The 14,735-nt window shown below is 36.4% G+C and overlaps 1 protein-coding gene across 1 annotated transcript in view; it reads left to right on the top strand.

The window, feature by feature from the left end:
• Positions 1–14,735, top strand: part of LOC122806454 (mucin-12-like) — an 88,968-nt gene that overhangs the window by 31,524 nt on the left and 42,709 nt on the right. Inside the window, exons 2-4 of the mRNA XM_044076913.1 lie at positions 855–968; positions 5,112–5,168; positions 13,178–13,333. Coding sequence (XP_043932848.1) covers positions 855–968; positions 5,112–5,168; positions 13,178–13,333 — 327 coding nt within the window. The remainder of the gene's footprint in view (positions 1–854; positions 969–5,111; positions 5,169–13,177; positions 13,334–14,735) is intronic.

Raw genomic sequence — 14,735 nt, 5'->3', positions numbered from 1 at the left:
CAGCCTTGTTCCCTTTAAACATGTTTCACAGAGTTCATGCAGGATACCACAAATGACTTGACAGGTTCACTTACTTCTTAGTGCATCTGATTATAGTGCAAAATGCCTTACATTTCAGTGAAAATAACTATATGTGGGACTGCACATTAGAAGGCATTACCTCTTGTAAGATTGGTCTGACTGAGTATGTAGCATATTGCACAGTTGCAACAAAAGAGTATACTGGAATAAAGTGGTGAGCAGAAGATAAGTTACAGGCAGTCACTGCATGTCTAAGTCCCACAGCCTTTAGTATATATTCATGTGAATCAGAGCAAACTGCTTAGCAAAACTGAAACCTTTTCAGGCAGCAGTGAAAACAAGCAATTCTCTCTATGGAGAAATTCCTTCTTACACTACAAAGTTATTAGTCTGAATAGGTAAATTTTAGCAAGAGCCAGTGCAGTGTTTTTCGTGTGCATTCCTTTATCTTGTCATTTTATGTCCCAGAGCTGTGCATATGTGCACATCTGCATTTAGCTTCCATCTATTCCAATCATTGTTTCAAGGTACTAACAGACTGGACTCTTCAACAGGTTGATACTTTTTTATTCGGTGCATCATTGTACAGAATTTTTTTTCAGAATGTTAGCAGTGCATAATGAATATTACTGCCATGGTATATGTGTATCTATGTACCTGTGCCAGTACACAAGTGTGCACAAACATATACACACATTTCCATATAGATGATGTTACTAGTGAAATTCCATCTGAAAAAGTTTCTTGCTCTTTGTCAAGCATAGGCAGAAAATGTAACCTTCACATTCCAAATGGTGACTATGTAGGCTAATTACTTTTCCCTCCATTTTCAGATTATGCTGAGGCTTTTTCTGCTGTTTATTGGAGCAGCATTAATAAAGTGTAAGATGACTAACGATTGTCCGGGTAAAATACTGAAGCAGCATCTAGACAGTCTGAATTTACTGGTAAGTACAGGTAGCAGGAACTGCTAAAAGACATAAACAGTACCTGAAATGTATAAATGCAGTATTAGTGTGCTCTGCAGAGTGGTCATTTTCAAACAAGCCCTGCCTCAAATTTCTCTGTCAAAGCAACAGAACTTTAAAACTAGTTTAAAAGAGCAATCCCATGTGTAAATCATAAAACAATATGAACTTGAATTCCCAATTGTATTGTAGGACTTAATGGTCTTTTCCTGAATAAATGTCAATGCAGAGCATACAGATGGTCTTTTCTTGAATAAATGTCAATGCAGAGCATACATAATGCCTGAAATATGCTCAACATATACAGGCTGGAAGAAGAGACATATGTCTGTTTTTCCTTGTTTATGGGACAGCTGTTTTTGTTTTTTTTTGTTTGTTTGTTTGTTTTCCTGCATTTGCAAACATCTGTGTAGGAATCTAATCACATACATAAATCTGAGGAGCTGAGGAAATGTCTTAACTTGTCTGTATTTAATCTTATGTAGATATAATATATTTAGGTCTTCGGTATATCTCCTGAAGTAGAACACAGTATGGGACTGTAGACCCTTGCATAAATCTGATGATGGGGAGAAACTTACTTTATTTTTAGTTAATATGATGCTTTTTGAAACCTGATGCTACATACCTCATTGATTTGAATTGTGCATCTCCCACAAATTGTGTAGAACTGAGATACATTTCCAATAACTGACTCTTCTATATTCAGCATGGTGTTTTGCAAGTCAATGCTTCTTGTAGCCATACCTACAAGAGATGCCAAGATACAACATATATATATAGACAGACAGATTGTTTGTGTCTTTCGGCTTTTCCCGGTTAGGGGTCGCCACAGTGGAACTCCGGTCTGTGAATGATTGGCAGTAGATTTTTTTACGTGCTGAGTTTGCCAGCCCTGATGCACAACCGTCAACGAAGGTACGCCCATTCACGCATGTCTGCATACAGAAGACGCTCTAGCTGAGAATCGAACGGCAGAACGTCTTGCTTTGAGGCGACAATGCTACCGCAGCACCACCACCACAGTTTATATAGACAGACAGATAGATAGATGAAAATACTGCACACGGAGTACAAACTTGCAGCACATAACTTCTTCTCTTGTGTTTTTCAGTGATTGCATAATCATTTAACACATTAACCATTTCTGTAAACTGGTGTATATTACAGTAATGTAAATGTCTTGTGTTATTGTAATTTCTAGGTATCTATTTGACTTTCATAGCAGGTGTTCTCTGAAAATGGGCTACATTCATTTGGAAACCATTGGTAACAAAACACATAAAGAAATAGTTAATATCTTGAGATGGAAGTACTTGTCAAAAGAATGCATTCAACTGATATTTGATTTTAGGGTTTGTAACTCTTAGTCAAATCTGTGATCACAGAAGTATATTTCACTAATACTCACTATAGTAAAACTTTAAAAATCCTTCCACACCCAGCATAAAGAATACATCACTGACAAAAATCAATATTCTATGTGGTCAAAGCCTCTCTCTCTTCCTCTGCACCTTTTACAGAGGGAAGTTGCATGTCTTTCCCCACTGCATTTGTAATAGCTATGAGTCCACTAAAGTGAAAATATTGATCCATTGTGAACTACACTGAAAAATATCCTTAAGACTGACAATTTCAGTTGTTGACATGCTGGTTACCAGTAAATATTGTCTTATAGGACTGAATTATGGCCAGCATTTAATCTGCCTTGACTGAAGCTTTATCTTTCAGTGTCTTGAAAGTGTCTTGTATTCAGAAACTGTAAAGTTTACATCATGCCTAGATTAGTGCAGAAATGATCACTTCCAAATGTTCATTTTTCATCAGGTCAGAAGTTGACATTGAACTGATTGAACGTTAGTCATTCTGTGAGCCCTTTGAGGTTGTAACATGTCATAGGCCTTTTGGTGACTTTGCGCTAGAAAAAAAATTATAGTTTCTAAAGTGCCCAGATGGTCCCATGATAAAATGAAGTGCACAAACTTCTAACAAGAAGTAGAAACCATAATGCCAAAATTAGATTAATAGAATAGATGTATGTAGTGGTGTGTCCCCAATGTAAGCAGCATTTGCCAGTTTTCTTTCCCTCTCTCTCAGCTACCTACCTGACAGCCCTGTTGAACAGGTCCCCCACCAACCTCATCTTATTTTTTCTTTACAAGCTGTTTCTACCTGCTTTCTTCCTGTTTGTGCTGTATCTGTCCGCCTTCTGTTTCCCTGTAAATGCAACTTATCCGTTTGACTATATCTTCTGAATGACTATGCCTCTTTCCACCCTTCTGGCTGAGAACCTTCTTCCAGCTACCTTCCTCTCTTGCTGCCTTATGGATGGCTACATCCATGTCTCCTGCTCATGACTCTTCAGTGCTGTCTACATCTGCCCTTCAGATTCCTTCTGATTAATTTTTCAATGGTTGCCACATTCTGTTTCTTCCAGAGTTCCTCCATGTTTCCTGGACACTTCCTTCCCTTTACTGTTTTATTGCATACTGCCTGCTTGCTGTTTGCCTCTGACTAATTACCTATGCTGTATTGCTGAGTCTGTCTTCCATCATTAACCTTTCTTCCTATCCCATCATATCCTGTCACCTAGACTGTTGGTGCCACTCCTCTCCAATTATTTTGTTTATTTTGTCACATAATTAGTCACCTCACTATTATATGTAGTTCCCATATTCTTCCATGAAGCTCACAGTTCTCCCGTAGATGCACAGTCTTTGTCACCTGAGCCATATGTGTGCACCACCACTCGAAGCACTTTGCCTGCCTCTCTTCCTCCTGTTTCTCATCCACTCCATAGTGCTTCTTTCCTCTTTTCTCTTTCTGCACCTCCATTGAATCTTTGCTCTCTCTGTTTTGTAAATAAACAATAGACCTTTTTGCCCTAAGATTTTCTGTGACTTGCTTTAGCCACCATAGTTTTACCTCCCTTGTAGTATTCAAAGCCTTCCCCAAATACTTTCAGTACTATAAAGACTATGAGTGCACGGCCTGCAGTATGAGTCCTGTGCATCCCTTAAAAGTACTAAACACCTTTCCTGAATCCCACGTGTGTGTTGATAGTATGGGCAAGTAGTATTCCATGCAATCCACCCTTTATAAATAATATCTCCCCCTTAAATACAACCAAGAGTACATATATATAATGCTAGCAGGCAGCCTACAGTGTTGCATACAATTATACGTCTATTCCATGTTTTTCTGAATTCTTCAAGTACTGTTTATAAGATTCATGTGCAGCCTACAGTACTATATGCCCTTTGGAATAGTGCCTCCTTTTCAGAGCAGCACATGTATTTTAATGGCTGTAAGGCACACAATATCATGCTGTTGTACAGCTTACCTGTTCCTTCCTCCAAGTACTGTGCATTGAATGTAAAGACCCAGTACACAACTCCAGCAGAAAGCAAACTATTCACTGCACTATTCATCTCAATCCAAGGTATATTTAGTACATATTAACATGCATTCAGATGTCCTTTGAATTATGAGGTCTTCTGGTAAAGAAATCAAAATATAGTATTTATTTGTTAAGTCAGGCATGCCCACCAGACACACAGTCCCTTTTTTAAGGCCATGCCAGTAGCAATGCCCGATTAAGTGATTTGCTCAAGGTGATACAGTAAGGAAATGAGAGCTGAGAGAATCAAACCCTGGACCACAGGAACTAAAGCTCACAGTGTTAACCTTACATAAAACATGTTTAAAACATGCATGTTTATATTGTATTCTGTTATTAGATTTTGCTGTAATATTTTTGTTAAGCTCATTTTCAAATTCTTACCAATGTACTGCTTAAAATAAGTTTACAGTTTGCACTTTAATAATGTTCTTTTGGTTGTGGAGCTTTTCTCCCTGGCTCTCTGCTGAAAAACATTTTGTTTTCAACCCAGTCAGACACTATCTGGTTAACAAATATAAATAAATAAAATAAATCAATAAATAAGTCTCATTTCTACAATTTTTTAAAGTAAATCCAGAAGTGGAAGCAATTAAATAGTAACAGAGGATGATTTTTTAATAGTGCAGGTCATTCGTTAAATCATATACTTATGTAAATTTGTGTGACTCGTGTGCCTTTCATTTCCTGTTGAGTGATGTGTCTTTATGATTTCCCTGCAGAAAGAAATGCAGTTGAAAGAAGCACAAATAACATATGTGTTCCCAAAGAAGCACTTGGTAAGCAATGATACCTGCTTTGACATTATACATAGAAACAGGAAGAATGTATGGCATATATTAAAGGTGATGCTGGAATAAACATTCAGTTTTTACATGTCATAGTTCTAGCATTGTATTTCCTATATATTTTTTTGTTATGCCATGATGATCACTGTGCGGCAACCCATATTTTTTGTCATGTGATACTGTGGCTTCTATACTGTCAGACGATCGGGTCTTCAGGTGGAGTTAACATTAATAATCTGAAATAAGGCTAATAAGACACTATGTAAAAAACAACTGTAATCTGAGGAAAAAAGAGTGTTATGTCTACTTCCAGAGACTCTAATGTCTTTATTCAGAGCTGCAAAGGGTTCATCAGAACTAATTGTGAAGAGTATGATATGCTATAGTTCTTGTATCCATTTTTAGAGCTGATAGGTAGTTAAGATCCAAACTGAAGCATCTTCATTAGCAGGTATACTGAAAATTAGACAGCTGATATATTGAGTTTTTTTTTTCTTTCTTTTCTTTAATCATGTTACATCTATTTAATCAAAGCTGCATATTTGCTAAAGGCTAACTTTAGAGATAATGTCTAGGGTACTTGATCAGTATGTGCTGCTGAAAAACTGCATTATGGGTATAAGATGGTGGAGAATACGGCTGACAGACGTAAGCATTCAGTGTAAACCTTATACACCCGAAAGGGGGTCAGAACAGAGAGATAAGTCAGCAAGCAAAGGACAGTAGTATTGCTGGAAATGAATTCATCCTCACGTCTTGGTGAGTACCTTCACAAGGTGGACCCTGTTTTTCACAAAATCTCATCAAGATGACACTGATATATGTAGACTGTATTTAATATAGTATATAGCATATAGCATGGACAGAAGTAGGTTAAAAAAAGATATCTGGGTGCACAAGACCCAGGATAAAAAGGTGTCCAATCCTGGTAGGAGCACTTGTGCTGGGACTGGAAAAAATGACAATATAGAATCCTCAAGACACAGAAACAAACCTACAATGGGGCTACGTCAGGCACAGGGGAAGATGGTCACCCTGTGTAAAAGGAAGTAGTGAACCACAAAAACTGATAGGCCAAAAAAGAGCCATAACGATGATTGAGTGGAATATTGAGGATAAGAAAGAAATTATGTATTGTTATTATTATGCAGGAAGCCCAACATTTCCAGCAGAAGATGTACAAAAATATTAAGCGAGAAATTAGAGGAAAGAAAAATATTTCCACAAGGAAATAACTGTCAGAAGCTTCAAATAAAAAAAATTGTGTTCATTAATGTAACAGAGTTATGAAAAACATTATATGGACCAAGAAAATGTGGGCCATTTGGAAAAAGAAGTGACTGAGGAAGTATAAAAATATAAAGAACAAAATCCAGAGACTTTTGAAAGGTATAAAAAAGAAATCGGGACATAGAAAAGAGAGATCTGATATGGTGCAATATTTATGCAAAGGAGAAAGCCAAATTAATCAACACAAAAATGGCAGACCCAAAGATATTTGAAGCGAAATACAGGCAAAGGCATCCAGATATGGAAAATTTTACAATAAAAAATAAGATCACAGTGAGGGAACATAGAACAGAAGATTAGTAAAGAAGAAGTTAAAAAAATAGAAGCTGAAGTTATAGAATACTTGCGAAGTGAAGGATTTAGCAAAGAAAGTCTAATATAGGTCATATCACAGCATGATGAAACGAGTCCCCAAAGTAAGGAGAAATAGGAGGAGCAGGAGACATCTGAAGAAGAAATATTGACATGGTGTATATTTATGCAAAGGTGAAAGCAAAATTAATCAATATGGTACTATAATTATGCAAAGGCGAAAGCAAAATTAATCAATATAAAAGAGCAGCAGCAAAGCTATTTGAAATGAAATACAGGCAAAGGCATCCAGGCATGGAAAATTTTACAAAACAAAAAATAAGGAAAGAAAGAGGAGAACTAGAAAAGGGGATTATTAAGGGAGAAGTTAAATAAATAGAAACTGAGGTTGTGGATCACCTGCAAAGTGAAGGATTTAGTGTAGAAAATCTAATTCAGAAAACATCACAGCAGGATAGAGCAATTAAGAAGAAACCAGTGGAGCAGGAAACATCTGATCAGTTGCCATATGAAGACGCTTTGGAGCATTCCCTAGGAAACCAGTACAAATGTTCAGTTGGAGTTGCACAGCAAGAGAAAGAACAGGAAACTGTAGCAACTCTGACACATTCAGTGTTGTGAAGTGATAGGCCAGTAAGTTCCCATATGAAAGAGCAATGGATGACACAGGATGAAACTGAAGAGAATGTGCCATAGGAAAATGCTTTGGAACTTTTTGTAGAATGCCTGCAGGAAATGGAGAACAAAGAATGCGCCCTTAGTTTAGAAGAAAATGATCTAAGAGAAGAGTTGCTTGATTTAATAGAGATGGACAAACACATTAAGGTCAATGAAAGAAATAGACTACAGAAAGTCAATAAAATGCAAAAGGTTAGAAATTTGATAAAACAAATAAACACAGTAATTAGCACTGACCATAAAGATTCCTACAATATAACAGCAGTAAATAAGATGTATTACTGTGCAGCTAAATTTATAACAGACAACGTCTTACCACAAAAACACAAGGTAGTAAGGGAAAGGAAGGAGAAAGTGGATGCCATTATGGAAGTATCGAACAGAGAAAACTATAAAGCAATTATGACATGGTGTCACTGTTGGAAGAGTATAGAAGCGGGAACAGATCAACAAAAATACTCAGAATGATAGACGTGTTAAAAGCAATGTGCAGTATCAGAGCAGATCAGGTTCTATCATGTACTGTCGCAAGTAATAAACTAAAAATATTAGCACAGGCAGGAAAACATAGAAGACATGTAGATAAATATAAAGGAAAAGTACAAAATATGCAATTTATTGATGACCCAAAAAAGTTTTATTGAGAATTGTGAAACAAGGCAAAAGGAATTGAAACATCATCAAATAAGAAGAAATCGATACATCTTGGAGAAATATCTATAAATATCCTGTGGGACATAGCAAAGATGCTAAATGGATAGAAGAAGTAAAAGAAAGAATGTTGTGTCTTTCAAATTTTCCCAGTTAGGGGTCGCCACAGCGGAACTCCGGTCCACTAATGATTGGTAGTTGATTTTTACGTGCCGAGTTACCAGCCCTGACGCACAACCTTCAACAAAGGTATGCCCATTCACGTATATCTCCACGCAGAAGACGCTCTAGCTGAGAATAAGAAATTCAAATGTACAGGATATGAAATGGCATAAAGTAATGGTCAAAGAGATTGAAACAAAGTTAATTAAAGTTCCTAACTGTAAAACCCCAGGCCCAGATGCAGTACCAAACTTCCTGATATATTAACATCTTTGCATAAAGATTAAGCCATGAGTAAGAACTATTTATATGCGCACCCTGAAAAGACACCAACCTGGTTAACAACAGGCAAATCAATACTCCTACTTATGAGTGAACCTCCAAGCTATACTAAAAACTATAGACCAATAGCTTGTCTTCCATTGACATAGGAATTACACACTGGAATTGATGCTGACAGATTATATAGTCTTTAAGAAGAAAATTCAATCATAGCAATAAAACAAAAGGATAATAAAATAAAGTCATGTGGAGAAAAGATCATTGTTGTTAAATAAGGTCATAATGGAGAACTGTAAAAAGGGGAAGAATCTAAGTATGGCATGGATAGACAACAAAAAAAAAACATTTGATGGTATCCCACATTTATGATTAAAAAAGTGCTTAAAATGTATAACATGCACCCTACACTTTATGATTGCATTACAATGACCATGAAACAGTGGCAAACCATTTTGCAGTTAAGCCATGCTAAAGGACAACTTATTATACCAGGGATAAAAATTCAAAGGGGGGTATTCTAGGGTGACTCTCTTGCCATCACTGCTCTTTTGTCTTGCCCTTAACCCATTAAGCTGTCTACTTAACTGATGAGGTCATGGCTACAATTTGGTTCCCAGAAAACAACAAAGTGCAAAGACTTCTCATCGTTATGTCGATGATGTAAAACTGTATAGTTAGTCAGATGAGGAACTGAAAGCACAACTGCGAGTGGTCAAAACTTTTTCAGATGATATAAGAATGTAATTTTGTCTTAATAAATGAGCAAAAGCAACCTTTAAAACAGGAAAACTGCAGCACTAAGAAAACATCAGTTTGGAAAAGGAATGTGAATAAAAGAACTTAAGCAAGAGGGAATATATAAATACTTGGGAACTGATGAATAATCAACTATAAAACATGAACAAATGCGAATAAATCTGAGTAAGGAATATTTAAAAAAAACTTAAATTTATACTGAAAACAGCGTTGCCACCTAGGAACAAAGTCCAAGCTATAAACCAGTTTGTTCTTCTAGTCCTGACTTACAGTTTTGGAGTGACTGACTGGCCACAAAATGCATTGGATGGGCTGGATAGGAAAATAAGGATGCTTCATGCTCATCAAATGATTGATAAACATCTATGCATACCTATATATTCATCATTCTGAAGGAGGGATGGGCCTCCTTGAAATTGATTACATGTGTAGATGTGCAATTCTGTTAATGCATACATATCTGCTGACATCACAAGAACTAAATGCAGTGAAAGTTTTAAAACATCAGGAGAATAAATCTAAGATGACTTCCCTGCTTAGTTTAGCAGAACCATATTGGCAGCAACTGGGAATGGAAATCAAACCAGAAGTAGATAAAATCAGGCAGAAACTGAATGTGCCAAAAACAAAAGAAAGAATTTAAGGTGAAGGATCAGATGAGAGGGTAAGAAATGTGGAAAATGCATAAATATAGTTGCAAGTATAGTAAACTCTTGGAACAACCTCATGTTGATCAGGATTGAAGGCAGAAATGGTTAATGAGAGGTGGATTTAAACCAAAAGATGAAAGGTTAATATTGGTGGTTCAAGATAGTGAACTACATACATGTTGATTTACAAAGTCCATTGAACATGTGGGAAAAACAGAGGTTTTGTAAAACAGAATTGGAAATGGTTGCACATCTTGTTGCTGGCTGTGACATACTAGTGTCAGAAGGACTGTATACTGAAAGGCATAATAATGTGGGAAGACTGTTGCACTGAGGATTCTGAAACCATTATAATATTTAAGTAACTGAAAAATACCGGAAACATGAGCCACAAAGCATTATAGAAAATGATGAAGTTTATATCGCATGTAATCACCAGTTACTAACAGTTAAAAAAGTAGATGCAAGAAAACCAGATATAGTAGTCCATGAAAAGAAGACAAATGTACCATTTCTCTTTGAAATTGCTGTATCCACTGACTACAGTGTCTTACATACAGAGCGACACAAAGTCATAAAATACCAGGATTTGTAGGCAGAAACAAGGGCAATGTGGAAGAAGGATACCCAGTCAGTTCCAATAGTAGTAGGAGCATCGGGGTCTTATAAAAAATAATTTTCAATCAGATATATTACATATACATATAACTCCATACGAATTGCAGGCGTCATTACTGGGCACATTGTGGGTGCTGTGAAGAGCACTTCTGGCTGACATCAAAGATTGTAACAATACTAATTTCATGAACTTTAATCTTATTGTAACTTAGAAGTGGGGTTCATTCCTGCCATTCTATTAGAAACCCAAAAGACTTGGAGAAATTAGAAAACTGAAAGCAGAATAACAGATATTAGTTTGTCCACATATTATAACTTTAAATGTTAAAGGCACCAACAGGTTTCACAATATTTCCAACAGTGCAGTACAGCTATGAGGATTGAAAAGTACACTTATCTATGAATGGAATGCAAGTACTTTTCTGATAGCCTGTATGGAGAGTAATGTGAAAATATGTAGAAGACTTACACCTAGAGATGGAATGTCAAATTAAAGGATGTCTTGTAGCAGTGAATTATTTATTTATTTATTTATTTATTTGAGAAGTTGGGAATGCTGAACCACAGGGAATAATTTATTATGTAACAAAAAAAATAAGATGCTGGCTTAGTGTCACTGAATCATGGACTCCTGCCTGACTGTGACCCTGGAGAACAAGGTTTCAGTAGCTGTCACTGGAGGATATAGTCAGAGGAATAACAACGAGCAGTTTAATCATGACTTTCTTGTCCCGGTGTGTGTGGGGGGGGGCGTATGTGCAACTTTTCATCCCTTAATGAAGCCCAGTGGCTCAACTTGGTAACCAAGTTAAAAGGGAAATACAGGCAGATCAGTTGTTGTGAAAGGTGTGCATGTGGCAACTTGTGCACATGAACTACAGTGACATTACATCCAGTTGGATGAGATATTAGTACGCTGATGGAGAGTACCCTCTCCTGCCATTAAGATGGCACTTTACTGGGATGCCCATATTTCCTGTCTGCCATTTTATGGAATCTAGTGATAAATAGCCGGGCTCAGGAGATGGGGGATATTAAATACCATCCAAAGTGTTTGCATAATAAAAATAATAGGGGATCGAGGTTATCAGTTAAGGAGATTCAGATGGCTAGATTAGTAGGAAAGCTGTTGTAGTGCATGGAGCACTTTGATTACACTCAAAAACTGGTTAAATTATATCCTGGTTCATTGCTGTTATAGTGAGAGACCTGACCTTAACAATGCTTAGAGGAGTGCTTAACACTTTTTAAGCAGTTCCTAGATGCTGTTAACATTATGTCTGCACTAATAGCAGACAGGGATGAGCAGTAAACAACAGCAGCAGACATGAAGTTGCTTTGTTTCAACTCCCATTTCTGCCTACTGTCTAAGTACTTAAAGAAGTTTGAATTAAAACGCTTCCTTTACACAGGGAATACATGAAACATCAACCGTTCCCCTACTGCTTTACCAGCTTTCAAAGCAAGAACAACACATCATGTTTTTTAATTTTACTTTTGATTAATCTGCAATACACGGAGAGGATAACCACCAAAGAATTATGAGCAGGTCAGCAGATCATAACTTTGTGTTATGTGTTCCTGACATGAGTGCCAGGACTCACCTGTTGAGCTTTGCTCTCAAGGTGAATATCTTGGCAGCCATGTGTCTCAAATACATAATAAAGCATTTATAATTGCCGACCTGTTCATAATCCTCTATATTCATTTGGTTGAATAACAGATGTCGTGCAGCAAGCAGTGAGCCAAAATAATGTTTATGGGATTGTATCACAATATTAGGAGACAACAAAGAATGGCGGCTTCTGTTTTTCACCATTCTTTTTGATGTATCAGGGTGTCTAAGAGGTGAAAATAGAACTAAAACATAGTAGCATTTTTATTTCACTCCAGGCAATTGGTTCATGGTGAAGTAGGAGTCATCATTTGCATTTTGTTAAATAATTGTGAAAACTGTAGAGGAAACTTTTGATGGAAGTTGTTTTTTATTTATACCATTACAGACTGCTGTGGAAAATGCAAAGGCAGCCTCATGATAATGTTCTGCAGTATATATTTTACTACACATGTTTAATTGCGGCTATCTGCGAATGTGCACTGTGTAAAAGGAAATGTAATTTTGGAAATGTGATGCGATTGTTCCCATTGCTGTACCGGTCCCGTCCTCTGCTAATGCAGCTACTAATATGTTAGTCTGACTTTATGATTTGCTCCCATGGTTACTTTTCTGAAGACAAAATGTAATACAATACATTTTGGAGGAGCTTTAAAGCTGTGATGTCTCACTCTGCTGCACCTCTGACTGCATCTGAAGTTATAGCCAAACATCTTTTGTGTCAGCATTTGCTGTTGGTATTTGACTGTGTTTGTACAAGTAGAACATCCTGTTTTGAAAACTGAGGAAGCAAATGGCTTATATGTAACTGAAAAAAAAAGTTTGTATATTGCATATCTTTTGCTTTGATAAGATAAGAAAATAAATGTGTCTTGCTTAATGCAAAGTTATTTGACATATTATTCTATAAAATTATCTGCTTAGTGAAAAAATGTATTGCTTTTTAAAAAGGAACTAAACACTTATTTTTTATTTGATTGTTTCAGAAAGATAATTATCCAGGATGTTATGTTAAAATTTTCTTCAGTGTGTTAGCAGACACTCTGGAGAGATATTTTCCAGAAGACCCACACAAAGAATTAATGCCCATGCATGATTATCTTGACTCCACCTGTATTCCTCCTTTTGCTGATGAAGAAAAGGTAGGTTTGAACATCTAGATATGCCAAAAGCTTTTGTAACTAGCTCTGTACTCTGATCCTGAAGTGTATTTGGCTTAGCCAAGTAAATTGTTATCCAGGATTGGCCAGACTCAAAAATTATGTGAGTTAGTTAATTAAATCAAGTAAAACGTGGGTATACTTTACTTAAAAGTTTTTTTTCTGAAGTATTTAAAGCATATACTTCTGGTTTTGAAATCAAGTGGAGATAAAAAAAAATAATAAAGGCTTAGACTTCAGCCCCATGGGATGTTACATGGTTCCTGTTTGGAAGCATTTGCACCTTTAAAGAGCATATGGTTCAGTGAGATGAATAACATGTTACATTAGCACTGATCTGTCAAGCACAATTTGATAGCAGGTAGTTTTGTCCAGGTATTTTAGTTCTTCTTCATATGCAATACCTTTTCTGTTACCTCTCTGTTTAAGTGGCCATTTTCCTTCATGACTCTGCATACCCGCTTGAAGTCAATCAGCATTTGTATTAATGTTGCAATAGGAAGTCTGTTCTAAGTAGTCACAAAAGGGATTACAGTGCTTTTCTTGCCATACTACTACACACCTAGAATGTTAGAACATACTAGCATTCGCTAAAGTATGTAATTATGTATCATGTTTTTGTTTCTTTGTAATTATGCATGATGTTTTTGTTTCTTTGTAATTATGTATGATGTTATTTCTCTTTGTATCTCACTTTTCGTACTATATTGTATTGGAGCTTTTCTCCCCAGGCCTCCGCTAAAAATGGACCTGTGTCCAGCCGGACTTTCCTGGTAAACAAATGCCTGTATTTTATCCCCATCTTAGTAATTATTTCCCCATGTGACAAGCACAGATCTACAGGTCTCATCCCCTCTTTTGTGTTGTAAACTGTTAATCCTGTCATTTCCTAGATTATCTCTATTTTTGATTTTTCTTTAACTTCACATTGATTGCACCTGTATTTGTCTTTTATGGTATCCCTTCTGTGCTCAGCACAGACATATATAGAGATGTATTCTTCATGCCATACAATACCAAAAACACTGTCCTTATAGTAATTCTCCCTGAGCATTTCAGTGTTCCACACAGCATGCATTATATCATCTTCTACACAGTATAGTAATCGTTTGGTAGAATTATTTCAAGGCTCTAATGTTGTTTGAAAAGCTATGATTTACTAAGTCATGCTTTGGTGAGATTAGTTCCCCTTATGGGGAAGTGTTATGTTTCACCAAAATAGACACTATTTAGGGAATTAATTATAATGCATATTTTCTGTGGATCCCAGTACCAAATACCACGATCATGTCCACTTATTTCTTAAACAAAACTTACTTGTTCATTGGAAAAAGTACTGCTAATTGTAGAAGTTCCATTAGGGTCCAACAGCAGTGTTAGTGAA

This window comes from Protopterus annectens, chromosome 7.part0 (assembly GCF_019279795.1).
Source record: "Protopterus annectens isolate FY-2018-M chromosome 7.part0, PAN1.0, whole genome shotgun sequence".
NCBI classification, from domain to species: domain Eukaryota; kingdom Metazoa; phylum Chordata; order Ceratodontiformes; family Protopteridae; genus Protopterus; species Protopterus annectens.
The sequence above is the reverse complement of the archived record's forward strand: the minus strand, read 5'-3'. Positions and strand labels throughout refer to the sequence as shown.